Consider the following 25,044-nt stretch of genomic DNA (forward strand, 5'->3'; position numbering starts at 1 on the left):
ATACAAATTCAGATTTGTGTCTGAACAGTTACATTACTGATTCTCCCAATCCTAATTCTGTTTCACACTAGAATGGATTAGTCAGGAAGCCAGATGTCAGCACTTGTATAATATCTAATTATATGGGGGGGAGGGATAGTTCAGTGGTTTGAGTATTGGCCTCCTAAACTCAGGGTTGTGCATTCAATCCTTGAGGGGGCCATTTAGGGATCTGGGCCAAAAACTGGGAATTGGTCCTGCTTTGAGCAGGGGGTTAGACTAGATGACCTCCTGAGGTCCCTTCCAACCCTGATATTCTATCATCTTGTTGTTATAACTACCAATCCAGGAGGAGGAGAGCCTGCACTACTGTTTTGCCACAGAGCTTAGTAGTTACTGTCCCAACTGTGCTATGACAGAGTTTGATCTTGCCTGTACAGATGAAACCAAATTCTGTAAAAACACAGCCTAAAGATAATCTTTGCTAGGACTAGTGTAACCCACACACCTCCAGGGTGTGGTGTTCTGTTCTATCTAGTGGCACGGAGACCACTTAGAGCAGTCGTGGGCAACCTGCAGCCCGCAGGCCACACACAGCCTGTCAGGGCCGCCAGACAGTTTGTTTACATTTGCACAGCAGTCTGCAGCTCCCAGTGGCCGTGATTCACCGTTCCCGACCAATGGGAGCTGTGGGAAGCAGCGTGGGCTGCAGGTATGTCCCTACATTCCCAACCCCTGCCTGTTACGGGAGGTGCCAATACTCCAAGCCAAATTGGTGGTTTTTGCCTATTGCTTTGGTGCACAGGCTCCCAAAAGGGAAGCTATTTCCTGTGCAGGTCTTGTAACTCTGGGTCAGCCTCTGAAGTAAATTTTTCTCTGACTCAGACCTACATGTAAGCACACCACCAGCCTCACTGTCCTGCTTGCACAGCCATCAGTGATTCACTCTTTGCTGAACTTGGGTACCATTTATTCCCTGTGGAAAACATGTGCATTAGCACTGGTCCACTAAATGAGCAGCCACTCTGTCTTTTTTAAAAAAAAACATAGATGAACTGGATTAGTGATGTTTAAGATTATCAGTGGGCCAAATCCTGAGAGCTTCAGCTCCTTCTGACATCAAAGTATGTACTGATGTATCTCAGCAACAGAGTTAAACCAATGCAAGTTAACATTAGTTGCTCACACAGACTGCATCACTAGAAAAAACATCCACACCCTCCACAGAAAATAACTAAATAGAAATTGGTAGCTGGAGCAACAGAATGGTACCTGAAAGAAGAAATGGCAAAAGAGGCAAGCATCTTGGGCCTAGTCTGCAGACAGAAGGCAATTCAGTTGGACAAGTCAGGGAGATAAATTCTTAAGTTCATAAAGCAACATAAGATTTGTCATATAGGTTCAAACCGTTGGTTTAGCCAGTCTAGTATTCTTCTAGCAATTGCCAATACCTGATGCTTCAATGGAAGATGAAATTCATCCACCATGAACAAAGCCAAATGTGTCAGAGATACACGTGTTGGTAAAAATTCCTCCCTGACCTTTTATAGCTTATGTCCTGTAGTATAAGATTTAATTACACTTACTCTGGCATAGATAAAAAGTGTATCTTAATGATGATTTTGCTCAAGGAACTGACATTTAGCAACATTTTTTAAAGATAATCTGAAAAAAATGGATTTGTACCTTTGTTTTGTTTCTTTAGAACGTATGAAGAAGGCCTGATAAAAAAATTATCTGTTTGTTTTCCACACTAGAAGGGCAGCTCTTATAATTTTTGTTTTTCCTGGAAGATTCTATAGATGAATGGAGAACTAATAGGACTATGACATCACAAGCAGAAAGGAAGTGAAATATAACAAACTGAAAGGAGAAGTGATTTTTTGGGTCAGGCTGTTTACCATCCTTCATTGATTCTTTTTTACCACTCTAGATGAAACACCCAACCCACATGTGGGAGAAAAATGTTCATAGTTAATGGCTCAGACTTCAATTAAGGTGTAAGAATGTTCCTACTACAGGTCTCTGGTCCTCCAAGAAAACTCCAACAAAAAACAAACTGAGAAGGTAAGTCTTGATACTACTGATCTTTCTGCAGTTTAAACAAGCAGAATATTTTAAAAAATTAGAATTACATAATAAATGACCAGAAAAAAAAGTACAAATCCAATTTTTCCTCTGCAGGCCACCTTCAAAATGTTCAGTCACTAAACTGTAACTAGATACTACCGTTATTACATGGATTTATAGTTATCTATTGAGGCAAAGTGGTAGCAAATACTAACTAAGCTGGACTCTCTCCCCAACATGGAAACTGCAGTCAGGAAAGCAAAGCATTGTTAACAGGTACAAAATGAAGTGTTCTTTCAAAAAGGTGTATTATGATGTTCAATAAAGAAGAGAGTTAGAACTGCACAAGAGAGCATTCTCATTGACAGCCTTAGAATTGCAATGATGAATCTTCTGACAACAGAAAATGCTCAAGTTTTCATTCACAAGGGACGTTTATTCAAATTAAGTCTGTGGAATGCCCTAAGTCTATGGCTTGACACTGTACCTCACAGATGTCCTTGAGATGTTTGATATAGACTCTCTCTGTGTTCATTATTTCCTGTATAACATTGGTTCTCATCTGATCCTTGTTTTCAGCAATTTTTTGGCGATGTTTGCTAGCATCTGCATGTTGCTCTTCATCTTGGATGCTACCACAATTTTCTGGTAGTTCTTCCTGATTAACTCGTAGCTGCATTCATAACAGAAAAGACAGCTAGAGTAGTGCAGCAAGGTGTTACAAAAACAAATATTAAAAACTATTACAAACTTTATTTAATTACAATAGAAGCAGCTCATAACCGATTATTAATTATTATTATTATATAACTGGTCCCCAGTCCTAGGTTATAGAAATAGGATTCCATAAGGTCTATCATGTAACTCTTTTGCAAGTATTTCCACTGGCTACTAATGTAAAGGTTTCAGGAATGGGCCATCTTTCTTTTTGGGTATCCATATGGACCTTCATCACCATAGTATCTGAAGGCCATCATATAAGTGTTGCCTGTACTTTTTGTGAACAGAAGTGCAAATTTATTAGAGAGACCATGAGCAGTGGGCACTCGCTGCCAATACTCAAATAAAAAAATTGTGGCATTATTTTCCATGTTAAATTAGGATGACACTGATATGAAGTAATTAGTTACAGTCATTTCTCCCTTCCCCAATTGTCCTCCTTTCCCAAAGAATGGGGCACTCACACTGATATTTAAAAGTAAAAATTCATTTTTCTGAAGTCAGATTGAACATTTTTGTACTAGAGTCCCATCAACTTCATTATTCACCTAATTCACAGAAATGGTAAAATTTACAGGAAAAATGACCATGTGGTTAAATCATTGGACTGTGATAAGGGAAATCTGGGTTTAATAGCCCCAGCTTTGCTATTAACTCTGTATGTGCTCTTTGACAAATCACTTAAGAATAATATTTTCAAGAATGCCTGAAGTTCACATTTTTAAAGGTATTTAGGCGTTGCTTTATTCAACATTGCAACGTCTAAATACCTTTAAAAATCTGGGCCTAAGTGATTCAGGCATTTTTGAAAATTTTACCTTTAATCTCTCTGCCTCAGTTTCTTATCTGTAAAATAGGAACAACAATGCTGCCTTTCACCCACTCTTTCTTCAACATGCTTACTTAGATGGTAAACTCTTTATGTTGAATCTGTCTTTTACAATTTGCTTGTACAGTGCCTAGCACTGTGGAGCCCCGATTTCAGTTGTGGCATCTGGAAGCTACTATAATATAATTACAATACAATACAATACAGCCATAGCTATCCCTCAGCAGCTGTACTGTCATGAGACTCTTGGCTGAACTGCGAATAAGGTATTCACATTATGGACAGAACTGCCACAAATGATGAAGCTGACAGGTCTGGCATTATTTTACCACCAAAATCCCTGAAATATCAGAAGAGAATGCTGTGTAGAACAGATGTTCCCATCTCTATCCCCAAAACTGTTGTGCTCTTTCTGTACATACTGACCACTCTTGAGTGATATTAGTGCTGGTTCGTTTACGTCCATGGGACATAGTCCAAATAATAATGATCAGCTGGTTCTCTGTCCTCATTTCTATTTGGATTTTTACAGGGTTACCCAGGAGTAAGTGACGGTAAAATTTAGCCAAGTAGATTATGTTTAAGCAAGAATAGCAACTTTTTAACAAAATAAAACAAGCCGTTATACTGACATTTTACCAGGAACCTGATGTAAAGCTGCAATAATGCAGTGGTGAATCAGGCACTCGTTGTAGAAAAGAAACAGACATAGGTTACTAACCCTGACAAAGCTAGCTGGAAACCAGGCTTCCTTGTCTTCATTTCTTCCCCACCACCAGTCTTTGTTGGAAGCTTCAAGGACTCGGATGACGTCCCCAGCTTTAAAGCCTAGCTCTTGATCATCCATAGTCACATGGTCCCACAGTGCCTCTGCATAGACCATGCTGCCATCACTTATCAGCTGAAATGTGGGGGGGAAAGAGTTGATGAAGGACAAAAGCGCAGCAAAGACCAATCCGTAGACTGCTAGAAAACTAAACAAGCATAATTAAACAAAAAGGAGATAAATAAACCTGTTTCAGGATGAGCCGAGTATTTTGAGAAATCTGTCCTTGTATAATTATCTGTCTGAGAAATTGAATAATGCAGCAAAAAGGTCTGGATCTCAGTCTCCCAAGCTTGAGTACAGTTATATAAAACACATGCAACATTATCACTTTAACCAAAAGGTTAGACATACTGGAATGCATCCTCCACTTACCTCATTAATTGCTAGCTGTTCCCCTCCAGGCTGCAGGTATCTAGGGCTGGGTTGGCAGAGCTCCTCATAACTGTAATCCTCCTCACTACCATTGTCATCAACTAAGGTAGAAGATTCAGTTCCACCATCTGTAACAACTAAAACAAAAGTGACAGGCTTGAAACAGAGTAATTTGGTTTAATCAGAGTCTTCTCAGAAAAGCAAACATACAAAAACAATTTAATAAAAAATGTGAACATAAAACTGCCAATAGGCTAAGGCAAAACCCCTTACAAAATGCCTTTGCTCTTGAAAATATAACAACGTGTTTACTTAGGGAGTGATTTTCTCTCATTTACACAACCACACAAATCAGGAATAACTCCACTGAAGCAAACAGCGACACAAAAGTAAACCTGGATGTAAACCATTAAACTTTTTGGGCCTGTGTCACAGGTAGGTAGATAGTTTCCTGCAGGGGTCCCTGATTCAAGGGAAAGAACTTAGGTCCAGATTTTAAAAGGTATTTAGGTGTTATTGAGCTCAGAAGTCCAATGCCTAACTGATTTAGGAGCTTAAGTTAATTTTTAGAAGGGGTTGGCACTTAGGAGCCTCAATCCCATTGACTGTCAAAAACAATTTAGGCTCATAAGTGCCAAAGTCTCTTTTGAAAATGATACTTAGGCATTGCAATTCTAAGCACAGCAATACCTAAATACTTTTAAAAATTTGGGCCCTAGTCTTTATATGACTCTTAGGCAGATGGCCATGGGCAGTGGGCATAGTAGGCCAGGTTAGACTCCCCATCCCAGGATGAGGCCCCACCCTTACTCCACCCTGAAGCCCCACCCTTGCTCCCCCATTCCCCTAAAGCCAGAAGGGGTTCAGCTTGGGCTGGCGGCCTGGATCTCGGGGCTTGGTGGCCTGAGGAAGCCCAGCCGACCAGCAATCCAGGCCAGCTAGTGTTACCAACTTCCTAATTGCAGAAAATCGAACACCCTTGCCCTGACCCCTACCCCACCCTGAAGCCATGCCCCTGCCCCACCCCTTCTCTGAGGCTCCGCCCCGCTCACTCCTTCTTCCCTCCCTCCATTGCTCACTCTCCCCCACCCTTGCTCATTCGCTTATTTTCACCAGGCTGGGGCAGGGGGTTGGGGTACGGGAGGGGTTAGAGCTCTGGCTGGGGATGTGGACTCAGGGGTGGGGCTGGGGCCAAGGGATTCAGAGTGTGGGAGGGGGCTCCGGGTTGGGGAGTGGGGTGCGGAGGGGATGTGAGGGCTCTGGCTGGGGGTGTAGACTCTAGGGTGGGGCCAGGGATGAGAGGTTTGGGGTGCAGGAGAGGGCTCAGAACTGGGACAGGGTGTTCGGGTGTGGGAAGGGATTGGGGCATGCACTCTAGGTAGCGCTTACCTCAGCCGGATTCCGGAAGCAGTCAGCATGTCCCTCCGGCTCCTAGGTGAAGGAGCTGCCATGGGGTTCTGCGCGCTGCCCACGCCTGCAAGCGCTACTCCCTGCAACTACCATTGGCTGCAGTTCCCAGCCAATGGGAGCTGCAGAGCCGGCACTTGGGGCGGGAGCAGCGCGCAGAGCCCCATGGCTGCCCCTTCACCTAGGAGCCGGAGAGACATGCTGACTGCTTCTGGGAGCCACGCAGAGCCGGGTAGGGAGCCTGCCAGTCCTGCATCACTGGCAGCGCTGCCAACCACACTTTTAACGGTCCAGTCAGTGGTGCTGACTGGAGCCACAAGGGTCTCTTTTTGACCCGGTGTGCCAGTCGAAAACTGGACACCTGGCAACACTAGCCAGTGCTCGGACTGGCCTGGGGGTTGGGCTGGGGGTTGGGCCAGTTCTTGGGCCAGCTGGTGGCCCGGGGGTCAGGCTGGTGCTTGGGCTGCCCAGTGGCCGCAAGAGTGGGTGGGCCGGGGCTTCTCTGGCTGTGGTGAGGGGAGGGGAGGGCTCAGGGCTCCAGGGGGCAGGGATGAAAGGGGCAAGGCCTTGGGCAGAAGGGGCAGGGCCAGGGTAGCCTCCCCAAAGTGGGAATTCATGCGCTGCCCTTGCAGATGGCCTGCAGTGTAATCCTGCACGAAGTAGGCTAGGAAGGAGAAAGAAGCAGAGACTAGAACTAGGTGGGAAATGGTTTTCCTATCCCATTAAAATTTTCAAGATTTAAAAAAAATGTTCCCATTCTGCAGTGGGATGAAATCAAGCGATTTTGAATTATTATTTTTTTTTGGTGAAAAAAGGCAGAAGAGATGGGGAGATTAGGGCACTCATGTGGGACCTGGGAGAGTCAGGTTCTAGTACCTGCTCTGCCAGATTTGGAAAAGGGATTTAAATCTGAGCCTCCCACATCCCAGGTGAGTGATCTAACCAGCAGAGTATTGGCTATTCTAGGTTGGATGTCTCCCTCTCTAACTCTGGTTTTGACCAGAAATTCCATCTTGGAGCTGAAAAACCTCCCCAGCAAAACTTTTGTCAAAAATTATACATTTCCACAAAAAGCACTGTTTTTGACAAATCAGCATTTTTTGACAAAAAGCCAGTCAGCCAAAAAATTCCCAACCACCTCTACCAGAGAGGCTTGCCTTGCTTTCTGGAACCCACGCAGATGGGTCGTGGGCAGTGGGCATAGTATGTGTAACCCATAGGTTTTCATGACAGTATAGATAGCCCTGTCTATATTAGTGCTTACACTTGCATCTTTGCAAGTATTTCCTGTTATATGGATACTAATTTTTCAAGTGTAATCAAGGCCATAGGATGCAAAGGTCAGTTAAAACATTTACCTTGTGGCTTTCTTTCTTTAGAAGGACACTATTTTGCCCTCAGTCTTGATGTAAAACAACAGTTATTCTACCCACCCCAAAACATTTTAAAATACACATTCATATTAATGTCTCATAGAACTAATCAAGGAGACTGCAAAATTCCTATTAAAAAGTTGAAATCTCATAGCCATAGGGTTACAAATATGAAAACTAATAAAAATATGTATTTTAAAAATTGTATCATTTAAAACTCACTGACATTGCTTTCCTGAAAATCTGGAAATAAATAATATAAAAAAATCAGCTTCTAGCTTCAAATCTGAAGTGGTAAACTTCATCCTGGATCTCATTTTTACAGCCGCATTGTAATGTCAGTATTGATAACTGGTTTGTTGCAGCAAGGATAGTAGACATAAATACTCTAAAACATTTAACTAAAGATGAAAAAGGAGAGTAATTTTTGGGCTGGTAATTGCTCATTATTCCTTACCAGTCAAGAAGCTTCCATTGCCTTGGTAGCTAGATTAAAAACAAAACACAAACAACAACAAAACCAATCACTCACTCTCTGTATCCATTCCTCAAATGTTTACCGGCAGGAGTAAATATTTTACAGATAGGGATGGGTATCCCTGTATCTCTAATGGATTGCAAAAACTTAAGACAATGTGGGCCTGATTCTGATCTCTATCCAGCTTTCCATTGGTGTAACTCTGTTGATTGCAGTGGAGTTTACATTATTTACAACAACAAGAGTGTGATCAGAATCAAGCCCAGTGAAACTAATACTTAATCATTTTAAATCAGAAACAATACAGAGAATAAAAAGAGTACACCTTCTACTCATACATACCCATCTGAAGGCTCTCCAGACTCCAAAATCGTGCCATTTCCCCCCTGGCTACCATGCTGTTGTCAAAAACAACAGACAGAGTAGGGGCTTGGCCTTTAATAGGTGAAGTTTAGTCCTAAAAGATTCACAGAGAACCAGAAAGGCTTAGAGCCTTTGAGCTTCTGAAAATTCAGAAACAGCTTATTCATTGCTTTGAGCTTCTGTATGTGCATATCAGGCCGGAGCCTACTTAGAAACTGACAGCTCACTCACTGTTCCATATAGCTGTGGGTTTAGTGGATCAGTGACATCATGGGGTACCCTTAGGGAGGAAGTTACAGAAAAGAAACAAAACCTGTATATACAGTGTTCATTGATAATGTACTTACAGTCTACTGCACTGTAGCTAATGACACTGCAACAAAGAATGTTTTTCAGTCTTGTCAGTGCCAGAGAATGTATTTGCTACTTTTCATTAGAGCAGCTAAATGTGAGTTAGAGTTTCAATCTAAATTCAAAAGATACCTCTCTTTTACTCCATGTCACAGGAAAAGGCTATTGCGAGTTGCAATTTCTTCTAGCCATATGCAAAAATATGTCTTCCAATACTGCTTTGCGTAACATTTTGTGTATTTATATTATTCCAAAATGTAGGTATAACTATACACAGGTATTTTTCACAAAGTTCTTAAATGCTGCTGTTACTTCACAACTAAACTGTGGTATATTTGTTTGGTTACAAGCGACTATCACTGCATTATAACCCAAATTCTAAACAGCAGCCAATTGCTCTGAGGGGTGATGGGGCAGAGGGGGCGTTCCACCACTCAGGCCCCAGCCTCAGTGTAACTCTACCACAGGCGGTAGAGAAGGAAGGACACGAATAGCCACTTAGCCCTGCCTTCAGTCATTCCATAGCCCACTTCAGCAGCGACCCCACCAACTCTCTCCTGTCAGAGTACAGGGGATCCTATGGAGATTAGCATCTATCACCCCAGCATCATGCACCCCTTTGCATAGGGGGATTGCATTGGTTCTAGAGGCAAGGGCAGGATTTGCCCCTACAATCAAATCATGTCTCTTCAACAACCTGCATTTGTACTAATTTTTTGAAAACTGGTATAAAAAGAAATTCCTGAAATAATTTTAAAAGAAGTCATGGTGCTATATGTCTGTGGACAGGACTCAGAATTACTGATTCTCTATATGGAAACAACATTGTTTAGCTATGCCAGTCCTTTTACTAGGGGCTAGTTTCTCTAGTAATATGCTCAGAAAACCACCAAGGGACTTTGCATACAGCATATCACAACACCCACAGAAATCACATGGTTTTCTATTGTACCAGCTCAGGGAGAGAATGAAATGCCAAACTTATAACACAATATTAATGACGTTTGTTTACTAAAATCAAGGACCTGCTGCATTTTGGAGGTGATCAGTGGACATGAAAAATACAGCTCTCCCTTCTGAATCATTGAATTGCACCATAATTCCCTGCTGAAAACAGACTTGCTGAATAATCACAGTTACAATAAGCTACAGTATATTATGAAAAGCACTTATACAGCACGGTTGCAAGGTGTCTTGCAATACAAATCAGTAAAAACTAAAAAATGAGTCATCCATAGAAAATTCCTTTGCTTAAGTCATAAAAAGCCCCCAACCCTGGGATCTGCATCAGTGACTGAAGAATTCACACTGAACAAGTGCTGACCAGACAAAAAACCTAAAACTATAATGTAAAACAGATTCACCCCTTTGAATTATTCTATCACACCTCTGAGAATGTGACTAGGCAGGTGAAAAAGAAATAGCATAAAATATGGACAAGAAAATTAAGTTAAGATGGTTAGATTTCACTACATTGAAAACTCCTTTCAGTGTCGATTCAAGGGACCAACAAATATCTGTTAGTTAATTATGATAGCTGTCTAATATCACCTGGCCTTGGCCTGTGTGACGTCAATAGCGAACTCTCATTGATTTCAATGGGACCAGCATTTGCCCCAAAAAGTTCTGTGTGTCCTTTTGATCCCAGCCCCATGCTAAGCAAGATGAAATATCACGTGAGTTATTGTGGGCCAGTTGCTTGTTGCACAAGAGGATTAGGGGAAGAGAGAAGGAAGGGAATGAGGAAGCACAAATAACTGAGGACACAATCAGATATGTAGAAATCTAAATGACATCAACTCCATCCATAAATAAATGCAGACACAAAGAGAGCCCCAAATGAGCCATTCCTCACAATAAGAACACAACTCTGCACCAGCACCTCAGCAGGGCTTGCAGGGTTCTAGGCCATGTATATGAACATATTGAACATAGGTCCAGCCACATTCCACCTCTTTTCAAGTTGTAACAACTGTACAGTTTACACAGTTCCTTCTTTCCTAGGAAGAAAGAAGAAACATCAATACTGCTCAGGAAGTTGTTGCTTCAATATAAAAATGAAAACCTAATCTCAGGCTTTGGGCCTTAGAATAAGGTTTTTCCAGGGTAGGATTTCTCATGTCCTCAGGTCTGTTTCAAAGTCTCACGACTGGTGGCCATATTGTGGCTTTGGGCTCTGAAGGTGACGCAGCCATAAGAGTGACGTTGAACAGAATAGAGAAGGAACAGTGAGAGGGTCTTTTCCACTCACACCATGCAAGAGGACTATTTGAGAGTCCTCCTGTTATCTTGCTTCACTTAAAATATGGGACATATCCTTCTAGCCCATTCTTTTTTTTTAATCCAATGACTTCTTTAGGGCCAGTTTTTCAATTTCCTACTGTAGGCAAGCATGGATGGTCTACTTATGTTGATGCCCCATCTGCTGTTGCCTCCAGTTCTTTTGCTGGTGTCACTTTACATTCTAAGGTGAAGAAGTAGAAAGCACTCACTAAAATTTCTCATGTCGCTGTGAGGAAAATTCTTGTCAGTGCCTATTAAAAAGCACTACAAGTGCAGAAAGTCGATAATACCAGAGTGACAATTTGACCTATCAATGCACACGCTAGTAGGAGTCTGACAACTCTACCTGGGATCACATATAGTACAGGTGGCTGTCATGCTGAAGCTACGTAACACAAGCCTGCCAATGAATCAAAATCCTGACTTGCAATCATTTTTGCTATTCCAGGCTTTTGACTGGACCCTGATGTTTGTTTAACAAATTTTGTGTTACTTTAACAAATTTTGTGTTAGTCTAACAAATTAGGCAAGCAATCCACTGAATCTCAGCTGAGACCACCAATTGTAATTCACTAATGACCTTAGTCAAATCTGAAACCACAATTTCTGGGTGAAAAGCATTAACACTCTGTGACTTTTTATGGAACATATAGGAAATCCCCACACTGGAACAGACAAGTGGTCTATGCAGTCTAACATCTAGTCTCTGAAGCCATAAAATCACTCTTTGTGCACCAGAACAGCACTGCAATATTATTCTCAAGGAATACTTCCTTCCAACCAGGATGGATAAAAATCAATGGTTTTTAAAAAAAAAAAAATTTTAAATCAGATTTTTTTATTTAAATCGGATTTTTTTGATAAAATGCTTTTTTTAAAAAATAGTTTTAATTAAGATACATTATAGCTCAAAGATATCTCATCGTGGAATAGGGATTATACATTCTAATTCTATAGTACGAGACAATATATTCATGTAACGTTTAAGAAAAGTTTTGTAAATGAGTTCCAATAGTTCATGGATTAAGGACCCAATCTTATAGGTTCCAGGGGCTTCTGTATAGATTATTTAGGTTAATCTTTCTATCTACTGTGACAGGGTCGGGCCAGATGGCTACAGGAGAGTAACAGAAGGCAGATATATTAGCCCCAGGTTAAAAGTAGGTCCCTTTTCCCTGGGTAAGGTAACAGGGAAGGTTCCAGAACAATCAGGAACCTTCTGGAGACAATTAAGATAGATAGACTGATTAGAACACCTGCAGCCAATCAAGAAGCTGCTAGAATCAATTAAGGCAGGCTAATCAGGACACCTGGGTTTAAAAAGGAGCTCACTTCAGTTTGTGGTGCGCGTGTAAGGAGCTGGGAGCAAGAGGTGCTAGGAGCTGAGAGTGAGAACGCATACTGTTGGAGGACTGAGGTGTACAAGCATTATCAGACACCAGGAGGAAGGTCCTATGGTGAGGATAAAGAAGGTGTTGGGAGGAAGCCATGGGGAAGTAGCCCAGGGAGTTGTAGCTGTTGCACAGCTGTTCCAGGAGGCACTCTAGACAGCTGCATTCCACAGAGCCCTGGGCTGGAACCCGGAGTAGAGGGCAGACCCAGGTTCCCCCCAAACCTCCCAACTCCTGGTCAGACACAGGAGGAGTCGATCTGGACTGTGGGTTCAGAAAAACAGCCAAGCTGATGGCTGCCGTGAAGCTCCAAGGCGAGCAAATCCGCCAATAAGCGCAAGACCCACCAAGGTAGAGGAGGAACTTTGTCACACTACCCAATGGGACTCAGTGTTCAGCCTAAACAATACCATCAGAGATGCTCAGTTTTGCAGTTCTCAAACTGTGGATTTGTCTCTCCAGAGAAAACATGCTTGTTAACAGCAAAAATGTTTTAAATAAATATATAGAGGTGAGAAATAACGGACCTCAACCCTATTGTCTGCAAATTTGTGTACACAGAGTCAATCCCTTACCTCTCTCTAAAAGTGCAAAATTTCAGAAAGTTCAGTGAATATAAGATTGTTGGGTGCGGAATAGATCAGGACAAGGAGAAGAAGTCTGGAGATAAATGTGATAAGGGAGGGACAGGCAGTAGAAAAAAAGTGGAACTGTTTGAGCAGCATATTCCAGAAGTCTTGAGGTCTTTCTGAGTGTAGCCTTCATTGATTTGAGATCTACCATACCATTCTCTCACTAGAAAAGAAAACCTATAATGGCAGTAGGCCGTAAAAGAGACCCAGTTTGGGAATATTTTAATGAAGTTCCTCTACCTGTGGGTAAGACAGGCATGCGTGCAAAATGCAAGCAGTGCAACAAAGAAACGCAAGGCCTGGTTGCCCCTATGAAACAACATCATGAGAAGTGTTCCTTCTCAGGCGGAAGCTGCGCTGATGTTGGGCTGGGGCCGAGGGGTTGGATAATGGGGCCATGGGGGAAAGGGGAACATGGGTCGATTCAGACGTGCAGGGGCAGCGCGGTGGGGCTCGGCCAGGCTGCGGCGACCCAGGGGGGCGGCTCATGGCTAGAAGTTCATGCCCCAGCCCGGGTGCCTGCAGCCGGAGGGAGCGGGTCCGTGCTGCAGCCTTGGCTCTGCGCCTCTCATGCCCTGGCCAGGGGCTGCTGCGCACTCCGGCGGGCTGAGTGGTTTTGCCACCATTGCCGCCGCTTTGCTCAGCTCCTACCTCTGTCCCGCACCTCGGCCAGAGGGTGCTGCACACTCTGACGGGCTAGACAGTTTTGCCACCGCCGCCGCCACCACTTCACTCAGCTCCTGCCTCCCTGCCGTGCCCCCGCCCGAGACCCTCTGCCCCTACTAACAAAAATGATTTAGTTCGCAAGTATTCCTAAAAGAATAAAAATATCTTTCCTAGTAAAATTTCAAAGCACGTTACTTCTTTGTACACTCTAATCCCTCTACCCCGATATAATGCGGTTTCACCTATAACATGGTAAGATTTTTTGGCTCCTGAGGACCGCGTTATATCGGCGTAGAGGTGTAGGTTTCATCTAACCAAATTCCACTCAAATGTTCAGTTTATGGCGTCAGCAATTTAAGAGAAGAAGGGAAAATATCAGAACATGTAAAAAAATTGGCAAATTAACTATGTGACATTCCATTATTCACTGGAACTACTTAAAAAACTCTCTGCAACCACTGCCTGACCATTTCCCAATATTTGTGGTGTTGTCCTGACAGAACCTTATTTTCCTTTACTTTCCATCTTTTTCCTGCACAGTAGCCTACCCCAACATGAAACTCTGATTGGCTGGGGGTGAGGAAAAGTTGTCATTTAAATCCTCTCATGTCCAGCTAGCATTAACTGTAACTCCAAATTAAACACGAGTTAAGTCTGTTGGGAAATTCTGAATATTGAATCCAAATTTCCACCAAACATTCTCCTGCTACCCCTAACAAGAACATCAACTCTACTTGTATATCAGAGACCCAAAAAACAGCTTTAGTGGGTGTACACTATGCCCAAGGGTGAAAGTGAGCCGGTATGGGCCAGTACAGTGTACCCATACAGCAGTGCTTTAATGTTGCTGCCCTTCTCCCCCCACCCCTTAGGGACCCTACTAGCAGGGCCAACAAGGGGGGAGGCAAAAGGGGCAATGATGTTAAAGCGCTGCAGCAGTGCTTTAATGTCAGTCGTCCCCCCCACATCACCCCCAGGGCTGGCGATTTAAAAGGGCCTGGGGCTCCCAGCTGCCACTGCTACTGCAGCAGCATCCAGAGCCCCGGGTCCTTTTCAATCACCACTGGGGCCCCAGGCGGTGGGGGCCAGGCAGCGCGGATGGGCTGGCTGGGGGAGGCTGACCCCCCGCCCCCAGCCCCACCCTTTCTGGCCTAGCCCAGCCCCCATACCAGTAAGAATTTATTATTATTTTCACCCTTGACTATGCCTATAATTTTACATTAGGTAACACAAGATAAAACTTTTCTGTAACTAAGGGTACGTCTACAGTACGAAATTATTTTGAAATTATTCAATTGAATTTTCGGAAGCAATTTTTTACATTCGGTCTTGTGTATCCCCACTAAAGCGTGTGAATTTGGCGGAGTGTGTCCACTTTACCGAGGCTAGCATCAAATGTCAGAGTGGTGCACTCTGGGTAGCTATCCCACATTTCCCGCAGCCCCTGCTGCCCATTGGAATTCTGGGTTAAGCTCCCAGTGCATGATGGGGCAAAAACATTCTTGCGAGTGTTTCTGGGTGTGTGTCGTCAGTTGCTTCTCCCGCAGTGCAAGCTACAGCAGACAATCGTTTTGCGCCTTTTTGGCATGCAGACACCTTACTGCTTTCAGCAGACGGTGCAGTATGGTGCACTGCTTCTCTCCTGCTACTATGAATCCACCTCGCATTTCCTCTCATCTTTCTATGTAATTTCTATAAGTATCTACTCTTTCTCTTCCTCATCGACCGCTTCCCCTGCCAACTCTGCTTGGCCATCGTGAACCGAGCAGCACAGCTTCCACTGCCAACTCTGCCCTCCCGCTCTTGCCACGCTACCGAGCTTCTCCATGTTGTCTGTCCTGGGCTCCTGCCTCCGTGAAAACTACAGAAGACAACCATTTCCCACCTTTTTTTGGCTATCGTGAACTGAACAGCACCTCTTCTGCTGCACTCTGCTCTCCTACGTTTCGCACCCTTTTTCCAGGATTACCCATGCAGGCACCATAGCATGGTGCCCACTCAGATCTCTGCTGCAGTTTTGACCATTGTAAATACCTCGCACATTATCCAGCAGTATGTGCAGTACCTGCAAAACCAGGCGAGGAAGCGATGACAACGCGATTACGATAGTGATGACGACATGGACACAGACGTTCCCAGAAGCAGAGCATGTGCGATTGGGAGATCATGGTGGCACTGGGCCAGGTTCATGCCATGGAACGCTGATTCTGGGCCCGGGAAACAAGCACAAGACTGGTGGGACCGCATAGTGTTGCGGGTATGGGATGATTCCCAGTGGCTGCGAAACTTTCATGTGCGTAGGGCCACTTTCATGGAACTTTGCCCTGGTCTACAGTAGGCAGTTGAGGTCGAATTTAGCAGCGTTAAATCGATGTAACCCTGCACCCGTCCACATTCCAAAGCTCTTTTTTTCGACTTAAAGGGCTCTTAAAATGGATTTCCTTACTCCACCCCCAACAAGGGGATTAGCGCTGAAATCGGTTTTGCTGGGTTGAATTTGGGGTACTGTGGACGCAATTAGATGGTATTGGCCTCCGGGAGCTATCCCAGAGTCCTCCATTGTGACCACTCTGGACAGCACTCTCAACTCAGATGCACTGACCAGATAGACAGGAAAAGGCCCGCAAACTTTTGAATTTCAATTTCCTGTTTGGCCAGTATGTCAAGCTCAGGTAACCATGCAGAGCTCATCAGCAGAGGTGACCACGATGGAGTCCCAGAATCACAAAATAGCTCCAGCATGGACCGAACGGGAGGCACGGGATCTGATCGCTGTATGGGGAGAGGAATCCGTGCTATCAGAACTACGTTCCAGTTTTCGAAATGCCAAAACATTTGTGACAATCTCCCAGGGCATGAAGGACAGAGGCCATAACAGGGACCCGAAGCAGTGCTGCGTGAAACTTAAGGAGCTGAGGCAAGCCTACCAGAAAACCAAAGAGGCCAATGGCTGCTCCGGATCAGAGCCCCAAACATGCCGCTTCTATGATGAGCTTCATGCCATTTTAGGGGGTTCAGCCACCACTACCCCAGCCGTGTTGTTTGACTCCTTCAATGGAGATGGAGGCAACACGGAAGCAGGTTTTGGGGACGAGGAAGACGATGATGATGAGGTTGTAGATAGCTCACAGCAAGCAAGTGGAGAAACTGGTTTTCCCGACAACCAGCAACTGTTTCTCACCTTGGACCTGGAGCCAGTACCCCCTGAACCCACCCAGGGCTGCCTCCCGGACCCACCAGGCGGAGAAGGGACCTCTGGTGAGTGTACCTTTTAAAATACTATACAAGGTTTAAAAGCCAGCATGTTTAATGATTAATTTGCCCTGGCATTCGTGGCTCTCCTGGATATATTCCCAAAACCTTTGCAAAAGGTTTCTGGGGAGGGCAGCCTTATTCCATCCACATGGTAGGACACTTTACCACTCCAGGCCAGTAGCACGTACTCGGGAATCATTGTAGAACAAAGCATTGCAGTGTATGTTTGCTGGCGTTCAAACAACATCCGTTCTTTATCTCTCTGTATTATCCTCAGGAGAGTGATATCATTCATGGTCACCTGGTTGAAATAGGGTGCTTTTCTTAAGGGGACATTCAAAGGTGCCCGTTCCTGTTTGCCTATGACTGAACAGAAATGTTCCCCGCTGTTAGCCACGCGGTGGGTGGCCTTGTAATGTGACCTTGTAACGAAAGCACATGTGCTATGTATGTAATATTAACAGCAAGGTTTACCATGAAAGAGTGTACTCATTGTTCTATAAAATGTGTCTTTTCAAATACCACTGTCCCTTTTTTTTTCTCCACCAGCTGCATGTGTTTCAAGGATCACAGGATCTTCTCCTTCCCAGAAGCTAGCAAAGATTAGAAGGCGAAAAAAATGCACTCACGATGAAATGTTCTCTGAGCTCATGTTGTTCTCCCACACTGACAGAGCACAGAAGAATGCATGGAGGGAGGCAACGTCAGAGTGCAGGAAAGCATAAAATGACTGGGAAGAGAGGTGGCGGGCTGAAGAGAGTAAGTGGTGGGCTGAAGAGAGGGCTGAAGCTGAAAGGTGGCGGCAGTGTGATGAGAGGAGGCAGGATTCAATGCTGAGGCTGCTGGAGGATCAAACTAATATGATCCAGCTTATGATTGAGCTACAGGAAAGGCAGCAGGAACACAGACCGCCACTACATTCCCTGTGTAACTAACCGCCCTCCTCCCCAAGTTGCATAGCCTCCTCACCCAGACGCCCAAGAACACGGTGGGGAGGCCTCCGGCCACCCAGCCACTCCACCCCAGAGGATTGCCCAAGTAACAGAAGGCTGGCATTCAATGAGTTTTAAACTTTTAAAGTGCTGTCTGGCCTTGTCCTTCCCTCCTCCACCACCCCTCCTGGGCAACCTTGGTAATTATCCCCTTATTTGTGTGATGAATTAATAAAGAATGCATGAATGTGAAGCAACACTGACTTTATTGCCTCTGCAAGCGGTGATCGAAGGGAGGTGGGGAGGGTGGTTAGCTTACAGAGAAGTAGAGTGAACCAAGGGGTGGGGGGTTTCATCAAGGAGAAACAAACTGAACTTTCATACCGTAGCCTGGCCAGTCACGAAACTGGTTTTCAAAGCTTCTCCGATGCGCACCGCACCCTCCTGTGCTCTTCTAACCGCCCTGGTGTCTGGCTGTGCGTAACTGGCAGCCAGGCGATTTGCCTCAACCTCCGGCCCCACCATAAACGTCTCCCCCTTACTCTCACAGATATTGTGGAGCACACAGCAAGCAGTAATAACAGTGGAAATACTGGTTTCGCTGAGCTCTAACCGAGTCAGTTAACTGTGCCAGCATGCTTTTAAACGTCCAAATGTACATTCTACCACCATTCTGCACTTGCTCAGCCTTTAGTTGAAAAGCTCCTGACTACTCTCCAGGCTACCTATGTATGGCTTCATGAGTCATGGCATTAAGGGGTAGGCTGGGTCCCCAAGGATAACTATAGGCATTTCAACATCCCCAACGGTTATTTTCTGGTCTGGGAAGAAAGTCCCTTCCTGCAGCTTTTGAAACAGACCAGAGTTCCTGAAGATGCGAGCGTCATGTACCTTTCCTGGCCATCCCACATCGATGTTGGTGAAACGTCCCTTGTGATCCACCAGTGCTTGCAGCACTATTGAAAAGTACCCCTTGCAGTTTATGTACTCGCCGGCTTGGTGCTCCGGTGCCAAGATAGGGATATGGATTCCGTCTATGGCCCCACCACAGTTAGGGAATCCCATTGCAGCAAAGCCATCCACTATGACCTGCACATTTTCCAGGGTCACTACCCTTGATATCAGCAGATCTTTGATTGCGTTGGCTACTTCATCACAGCAGCCCCTACAGTAGACTTGCCTACTCCAAATTGATTCCCGACTGACCGGTAGCTGTCTCGCATTGCAGGCTTCCACAGGGCTATTGACACTCGCTTCTCAACTGTGAGGGCTGCTCTCATCTTGGTATTCTTGCACCTCAGGGCAGGGGAAAGCAAGTCACAAAGTTCCATGGAAGTGCCCTTACGCATGCGAAAGTTTCGCAGCCACTGGGAATCATCCCAGACCTGCAACACTATGTGGTCCCACCAGTCTGTGCTTGTTTCCCAGGCCCAGAATTGGCGTTACACCACATGAGCCTGCCCCATTAGCACCATGATGCCCACATTGCCAGGGCCCGTGCTTTGAGAGAAGTCTGTGTCCATGTCCTCATCGCTCTCGTAATTGCGCTGATGTCGCCTACTCGCCCGGTTTCACTTTGCCAGGTTCTGGTGCTGCATATACTGCTGGATAATGTGCGTGGTGTTTAATGTGCTCCTAATTGCCAAAGTGAACTGAGCGGGCTCCATGTTTGCCGTGGTATGGTGTCTGCACAGAAAAAAGGTGCAGAACGATTGTCTGCTATTGCCCTGATGGAGGGAAGAGCGACTGACGACATGGCTTACAAGGTTGGCTTACAGGGAATTAAAATCAACAAAGAGGGTGGCTTTGTGAGAAACTGAATGGCTGCCTCAAGAATAGAACTCAAAACCTCAAGGATAGAACTAAAAACTGGGTTTAGCAGGCCGTTGATTTCACAGAGGGAGGAGAAAATGAATACAAAACAAATCTGGTCTATTTCTTGTTTTGCGCCACTTTATCTATCTTTATACATCTTGCTAGCAGCAGACTGTGCAGTACGACCACTAGCCATCGTCACCTCCTGGGTGCTCGGAGAAGACGGTGCAGTAGGACTACTGGCCATCGTCTTCTGCTAGCTGCAGATTAAAAGACAGTGCACTGCCGGTAGAACTCAATCGCCATGAGATGAAACTTAAAAGGGAAATGACCTGGCCGAGTCACTCCCATGTTTGCCCAGGTGCCAGGTTAAAAGAGCACCCAGGACTACGTCGACGATGGCTACCAGTCATACTGCACTGTCTGCTGCCAAAAGGCAATAAACTGCTGATGTATAGCAATGCAGTACCACGTCTGCCAGCACCCAGGAGACATACAGTGACGGTTAGCTGAGTGGCTCCATGCTTGCTGTGGTATGGTGTCTGCACAGGTAACTCAAGAAAAAAGGCGCAAAACGATTGTCTGCCCTTGCTTTTACGGAGGGAGGGAGGGAACGGGTGCCTGACAATATGTACCCAGAACCACCCGCGACAATGTTTTAGCCCCATCAGGCACTGAGATTTCTACCCAGAATTCAAATGGGCGGTGGAGACTGCGGGATAGCTACCCACAGTGCAAAGCTCTGGAAGTTGACAGTTGCCTCGGTACTGTGGACACAGTCCGCTGACTACATGCACTTAGAGCATTTGTGTGGGGACACACACTTGACTGTATACAAACACTTTCTACAAATCCGACCTAATTTCATAGTGTAGACATATCCTTTGTGACTTGCTGTCCCCTGCAAAGACATCAAAATGAGAGCAGCCCTCACAGTTGAGAAGTGAGTGGAACCCTATGGAAGCTTGCAACACCCGACAGCTACCGGTCAATCGAGAATCAGTTTGGAGTGGGCAAATCTATGGTGGGGACTGCTGTGCTGCAAGTAGCCAACGCAATCATTGACCAGCTGCTATCAAGGGTAGTGACTTTGGGAAATGCACAGACTATTGTGGATGGCTTTAATGCACTGGGGTTCCCTAACTGCGGCAAGGCAACAGACAGAACGCATATCCCTATCTTGACCCTGGAACACCAGGGCGGCCAGTACGTAAACTGCAAGAGGTACTTTTCCATGATGCTGCAAGCACTGGTAAATCACAAGGGACGTTTCACCGACATCAACGTAGGATGGCTGGGAAAGGTACATGATGCTTGCATCTTCAGGAACTCTGGTCCAATTGAACAGCTGCAGGAAGGGACTTACTTCCCAGACCAGAAAATTACTGTTGGGGATGTTGAAATGCCTATAGTTATCCTCGGGGACCCAGCCTACACCTTAATGCCATGGCTCATGAAGCCATACACAGGCATCCTGGTAGTAGTAGTAGTAAGGAGCAGTTCAACTATAGGCTGAGCAAGAGCAGAATGGTGGTAGAATGTGCTTTTGCACATTTGAAAGCGCGCTGGCGCAGCTTACTGACTCAGTTAGATCTCAGCACAACCAATATTCCAATTGTAATTGCTGCTTGTTGTGTGCTCCACAGTATCTGTGAAAGTAAGGGGAAGACGTTTATGGCAGGGTGGGAGGTTAAGGCAACTCGCTTTGTGGCCAATTTCGCACAGCCAGACAACAGGGCGATTAGAAGAGTGCAGCAGGGCACGCTGTGCATCAGAGAAGCTCTGAAAGCCAGTTTCATGACTGGGCAGGGTACAGTGTGACAGCTGTGTTTGTTTCTCTTGAAGTTACCCGTCCCCTATATATAGATATAGATATAGATATATATAAATGAAAGGAAATAAAGTCACAATTGTTTAAAAAACGTTCTTTATTATTTGTTGCACAACACACAGAGAAATCAGAAGGTAGATGATGGGCGGGGGTGGGGACTGGGGAATGGGAGTGGAGGAGGGAAGGACAAGTCCAGAAACCAAATCAAAATTTCAGATATGCCAGCTTTCTGCTGCTTGTGCAATCCTCAGGGGTTGAGTGTGTGGGTCCCTGTAGCCTCCCCACCCCCCGTGTTCTTGGGCATCTGGGTGAGGAGGCTATGGAACTTGGGGAGGAGGGAGGGCGGTTTTACAGGGGCTACAGCGGCAGTCTGTGATCTTGCTGCCTTTCCCACGTTAGATCCACCATACAGCAGAGCATGTCAGTTTGTTCCCCCATGAGCTTCACCATAGCATCCTGTCTACTCTCATCACGCGCGTCCCTTCTCTCTTCATGTTCATGTAACGCTTTATAGGACTCCGCAATTGTTTGCCTCCACGCATTCAACTGGGCCCTATCAGTGTGGGAGGACTGCATGAGGTCGGCGAACATGTCGTCCCGAGTTCATTTTTTCCTCCTTCTAATCTGGGCCAGCCTCTGGGACGAAGCAGATAGGAGCCACATTGAAACATTTGCACCTGCTGGAGGAGAAAAACGGAGGGTAGTATTTTAAAAGATACATTTTAGAGAACAAAGGGGACACTTTCTCATTGAAACAGGCAATTCATAGTACACAGCACATGTTCTTTCTGTACAAGGTTGCATTTTACCTCTTATACCTAAGTGCCTGTCACTTTGGTGTGAGTAAGCCATCACACGTGGCCAGGCAACAGAATTTAGCTTGCAGGCAGCCATGGTAAGCCCTAGGGGCACACGGTGTTCTGCTTCTCCCGCATTCATTTCAATGCTTTCAAACTGCCAGGCCCCCTTTCCCATAGCAAGCAATGCCTGGTGGGTTTGACATATAAAAGGAGGGCCTGCAGGCTCTCTGGGATGATCGCTTCACACAACACCGCCCACCCACCCCGTGTGGCTCCAATGAGGCTCTGAGCAGGGATGAGCCCTTTAAACTAAACACGAACAACCCAGCGCGGCGGGGTTTCGCCCCACCCCCCATCGCGTGGCTCCTATCAGGCTCTCACTCACCAGAAGTGCCTTCTCCAGGGTCATGGTCCAGGAGCCCACATTGGGAGGGGGGAGGCTATTGGCTCCAGTGTTAAGAATAGTTCCTGGTTGGGGGGGGGAGGGAGGGTGAACGGATTCCCCACTTGCCGCCTGTGCACTGTCTTCCTCCTCCTCCTCTTTGTCCTCCAATAACTTATCCTCCTCGCTCCGTGCAACTACCCCCTTGCAGGTGTCCACGGACAGTGGTGGGGTAGTGGTGGCATCACCCCACATAATTGCATACAGCTCACGGTAGAAGTGGCATGTATGGGGCTGTGACCCAAAGCGCCCGTTCACCTCCCTGGCTTTTTGGTACATTTGCCTGAGCTCCTTGATTTTTGTACGACACTGCTCTGTGTCCCTGGAGTAGCCTCTTTCTGTCATGGGCTTGGAGACTTTAGCGTGCGTATTTTCGTTTCTTTTTTTGGAACGTAGTTCTGCCATAACAGATTCGTCTCCCCAACATGCGATGAGATCTAGTACCTCCCGTTCGGACCATGCTGGAGCTCATCTGCTAATCCAGGACTGCGTGGTCTCTTGTGATGTTGGACTCTGAATGGTCGCTTGTAATGGTGGATTATGCTGATGGTGACCAAACAGGAAATGAAATTCAAAAGTTCCCGGGGCTTTTACTGACTACCTGGCTAGTGCATCGGAGTTGAGAGTGTTGTCCAGAGTGGTCACAAGAGAGCATTCTGGGATAGCTCCTGGAGGCCAATAACGTTGAATTGCATCCACAGTACCTGTAGCCCGGAACTGCGATCTCAATTTAAGCAATACTCCACTTGCCGAGGTGGAGTACAGAAATCGGATTAAAGAGCCCTTTAAATCGAAAAAACTGTTTGGTGATGTGGACGAAATCAGTTGTATTTCGAATTAACTCGGCTAATTCTGAAATAACCGCGTACTGTAGACCAGGCCTAAGAAAAAATAGATATATTTTTCTTGCTGTCTCCTAATATTCCACCCACTTGCCATCAGGGCTTTGATTTAGAAAGCTATTCGCTTATGGCTTTTCTAGTTATTATAACTAGTTTGCTAACATAACATCTAGGTATTTGACCAGCATTGCTTTGATTTCACTCCTTTCCCAAATGACAGAAATCCTTACTTTAATAATCTGTTATCCTCAAACACTGATATTTATGAAACCTTGGGTATACTAAAGCTAAAATAACAAAGAAGACATTAATCTGAGGTAGCTGTATTTGTTAGCCAATGCTATTTTTCCAACGATGAAACAGAAAGCATAACATTAAAAAAAAATCCCCACTTTGTGATATTTAAAGGCCTGATTTCTCCATCCTAGCTCACGATGGATTAGTTCCTTACTCAGTGAGAAGTCCTACTGGAATCAATGGGACTACTCATGGAGAGAGATACTACTTAATCATTTCAATTGGACTATAAATTCTTCTACGCTTAGAACTGTCTCCAATATTGTAATATTTATACACACAATCTCAATACCACATCCAGTAATTCCCAAATTGTGGTCCATGGAGCACCCGCTAGTGATCAGAGGAGAATTGGCTGGTCCCATGGCACACAGTCTCTCCATTTCTAGTTGTGAAATTACATTAGAAGAGGCTAAAGGTATCTTGAATACTTACCTAGTATTACTTTACCATCTCAGTGATTGTCTTCTGTGGATTTTAGCATGCAGTATGTAAATACCCTGATAGCTAAAATAATGTATTTATGGATTAAGGGTCTTCCTTCCCTGGAATTTAGATAAAGTTGCATGATCTAGTTAACAATTTGACTTGGAACTGGTATGAATCTGCAACAAATACAGGCTCCTGAAAAGTTATTTGAATAATGCTCTTAATTTTTAATAAAGAAACATTGAAAGTGCTATTTGATAAGATCTTCCACTTCAGTCACAGTAGATCCTGATTTCAACGCTACTTACTCCATGTATGTATGGAGCAGTACAGTGAAGGTTGCAAGTGGCTTTATAGCAGCTATTCTTTAGAATACTGAAGTGAAGGGGCCTGAAGTGGAGACTGCACTTTGACTTTTTAGGCCCTTGGTAATGAAAAATGAGTAAAATTGCTCAGAGGATGCTCTCTAGTATCTGAAAGAAGACAGATGATATTGACCAAGCTTCTTTTAACATCTCCTGCAAATTAATGATTTATGAGAAGATACTAGTGTTCTTGCTATCAGCTTGAGATAATGTGGCAAGCGAATGCTAATGATAAGTAGAACTGGAGAATAAATGTAAGGGCAAATCAAAAGGACATTAAAAGACTGCTTCAA

The 25,044-nt window shown here is 45.0% G+C and overlaps 1 protein-coding gene across 9 annotated transcripts in view; it reads right to left on the reverse strand.

Moving 5' to 3' along the window:
- Positions 1 to 25,044, reverse strand: part of SPATA13 (spermatogenesis associated 13) — a 132,779-nt gene that overhangs the window by 29,585 nt on the left and 78,150 nt on the right. For 8 of the 9 annotated variants that reach the window (XM_038407252.2, XM_038407284.2, XM_038407266.2 and 5 more), the window contains 3 exons: positions 4,800 to 4,936; positions 4,320 to 4,499; positions 2,537 to 2,722 (listed from right to left, as the gene is read on the reverse strand). In XM_038407252.2, coding sequence (XP_038263180.1) covers positions 2,537 to 2,722; positions 4,320 to 4,499; positions 4,800 to 4,936 — 503 coding nt within the window. Of the gene's footprint in view, positions 1 to 2,536; positions 2,723 to 4,319; positions 4,500 to 4,799; positions 4,937 to 8,399; positions 8,661 to 25,044 lie in introns of those variants that run through there. The other variant, XM_038407302.2, reaches the window with a different exon arrangement.

Source organism: Dermochelys coriacea, chromosome 1 (assembly GCF_009764565.3).
Source record: "Dermochelys coriacea isolate rDerCor1 chromosome 1, rDerCor1.pri.v4, whole genome shotgun sequence".
NCBI classification, from domain to species: domain Eukaryota; kingdom Metazoa; phylum Chordata; order Testudines; family Dermochelyidae; genus Dermochelys; species Dermochelys coriacea.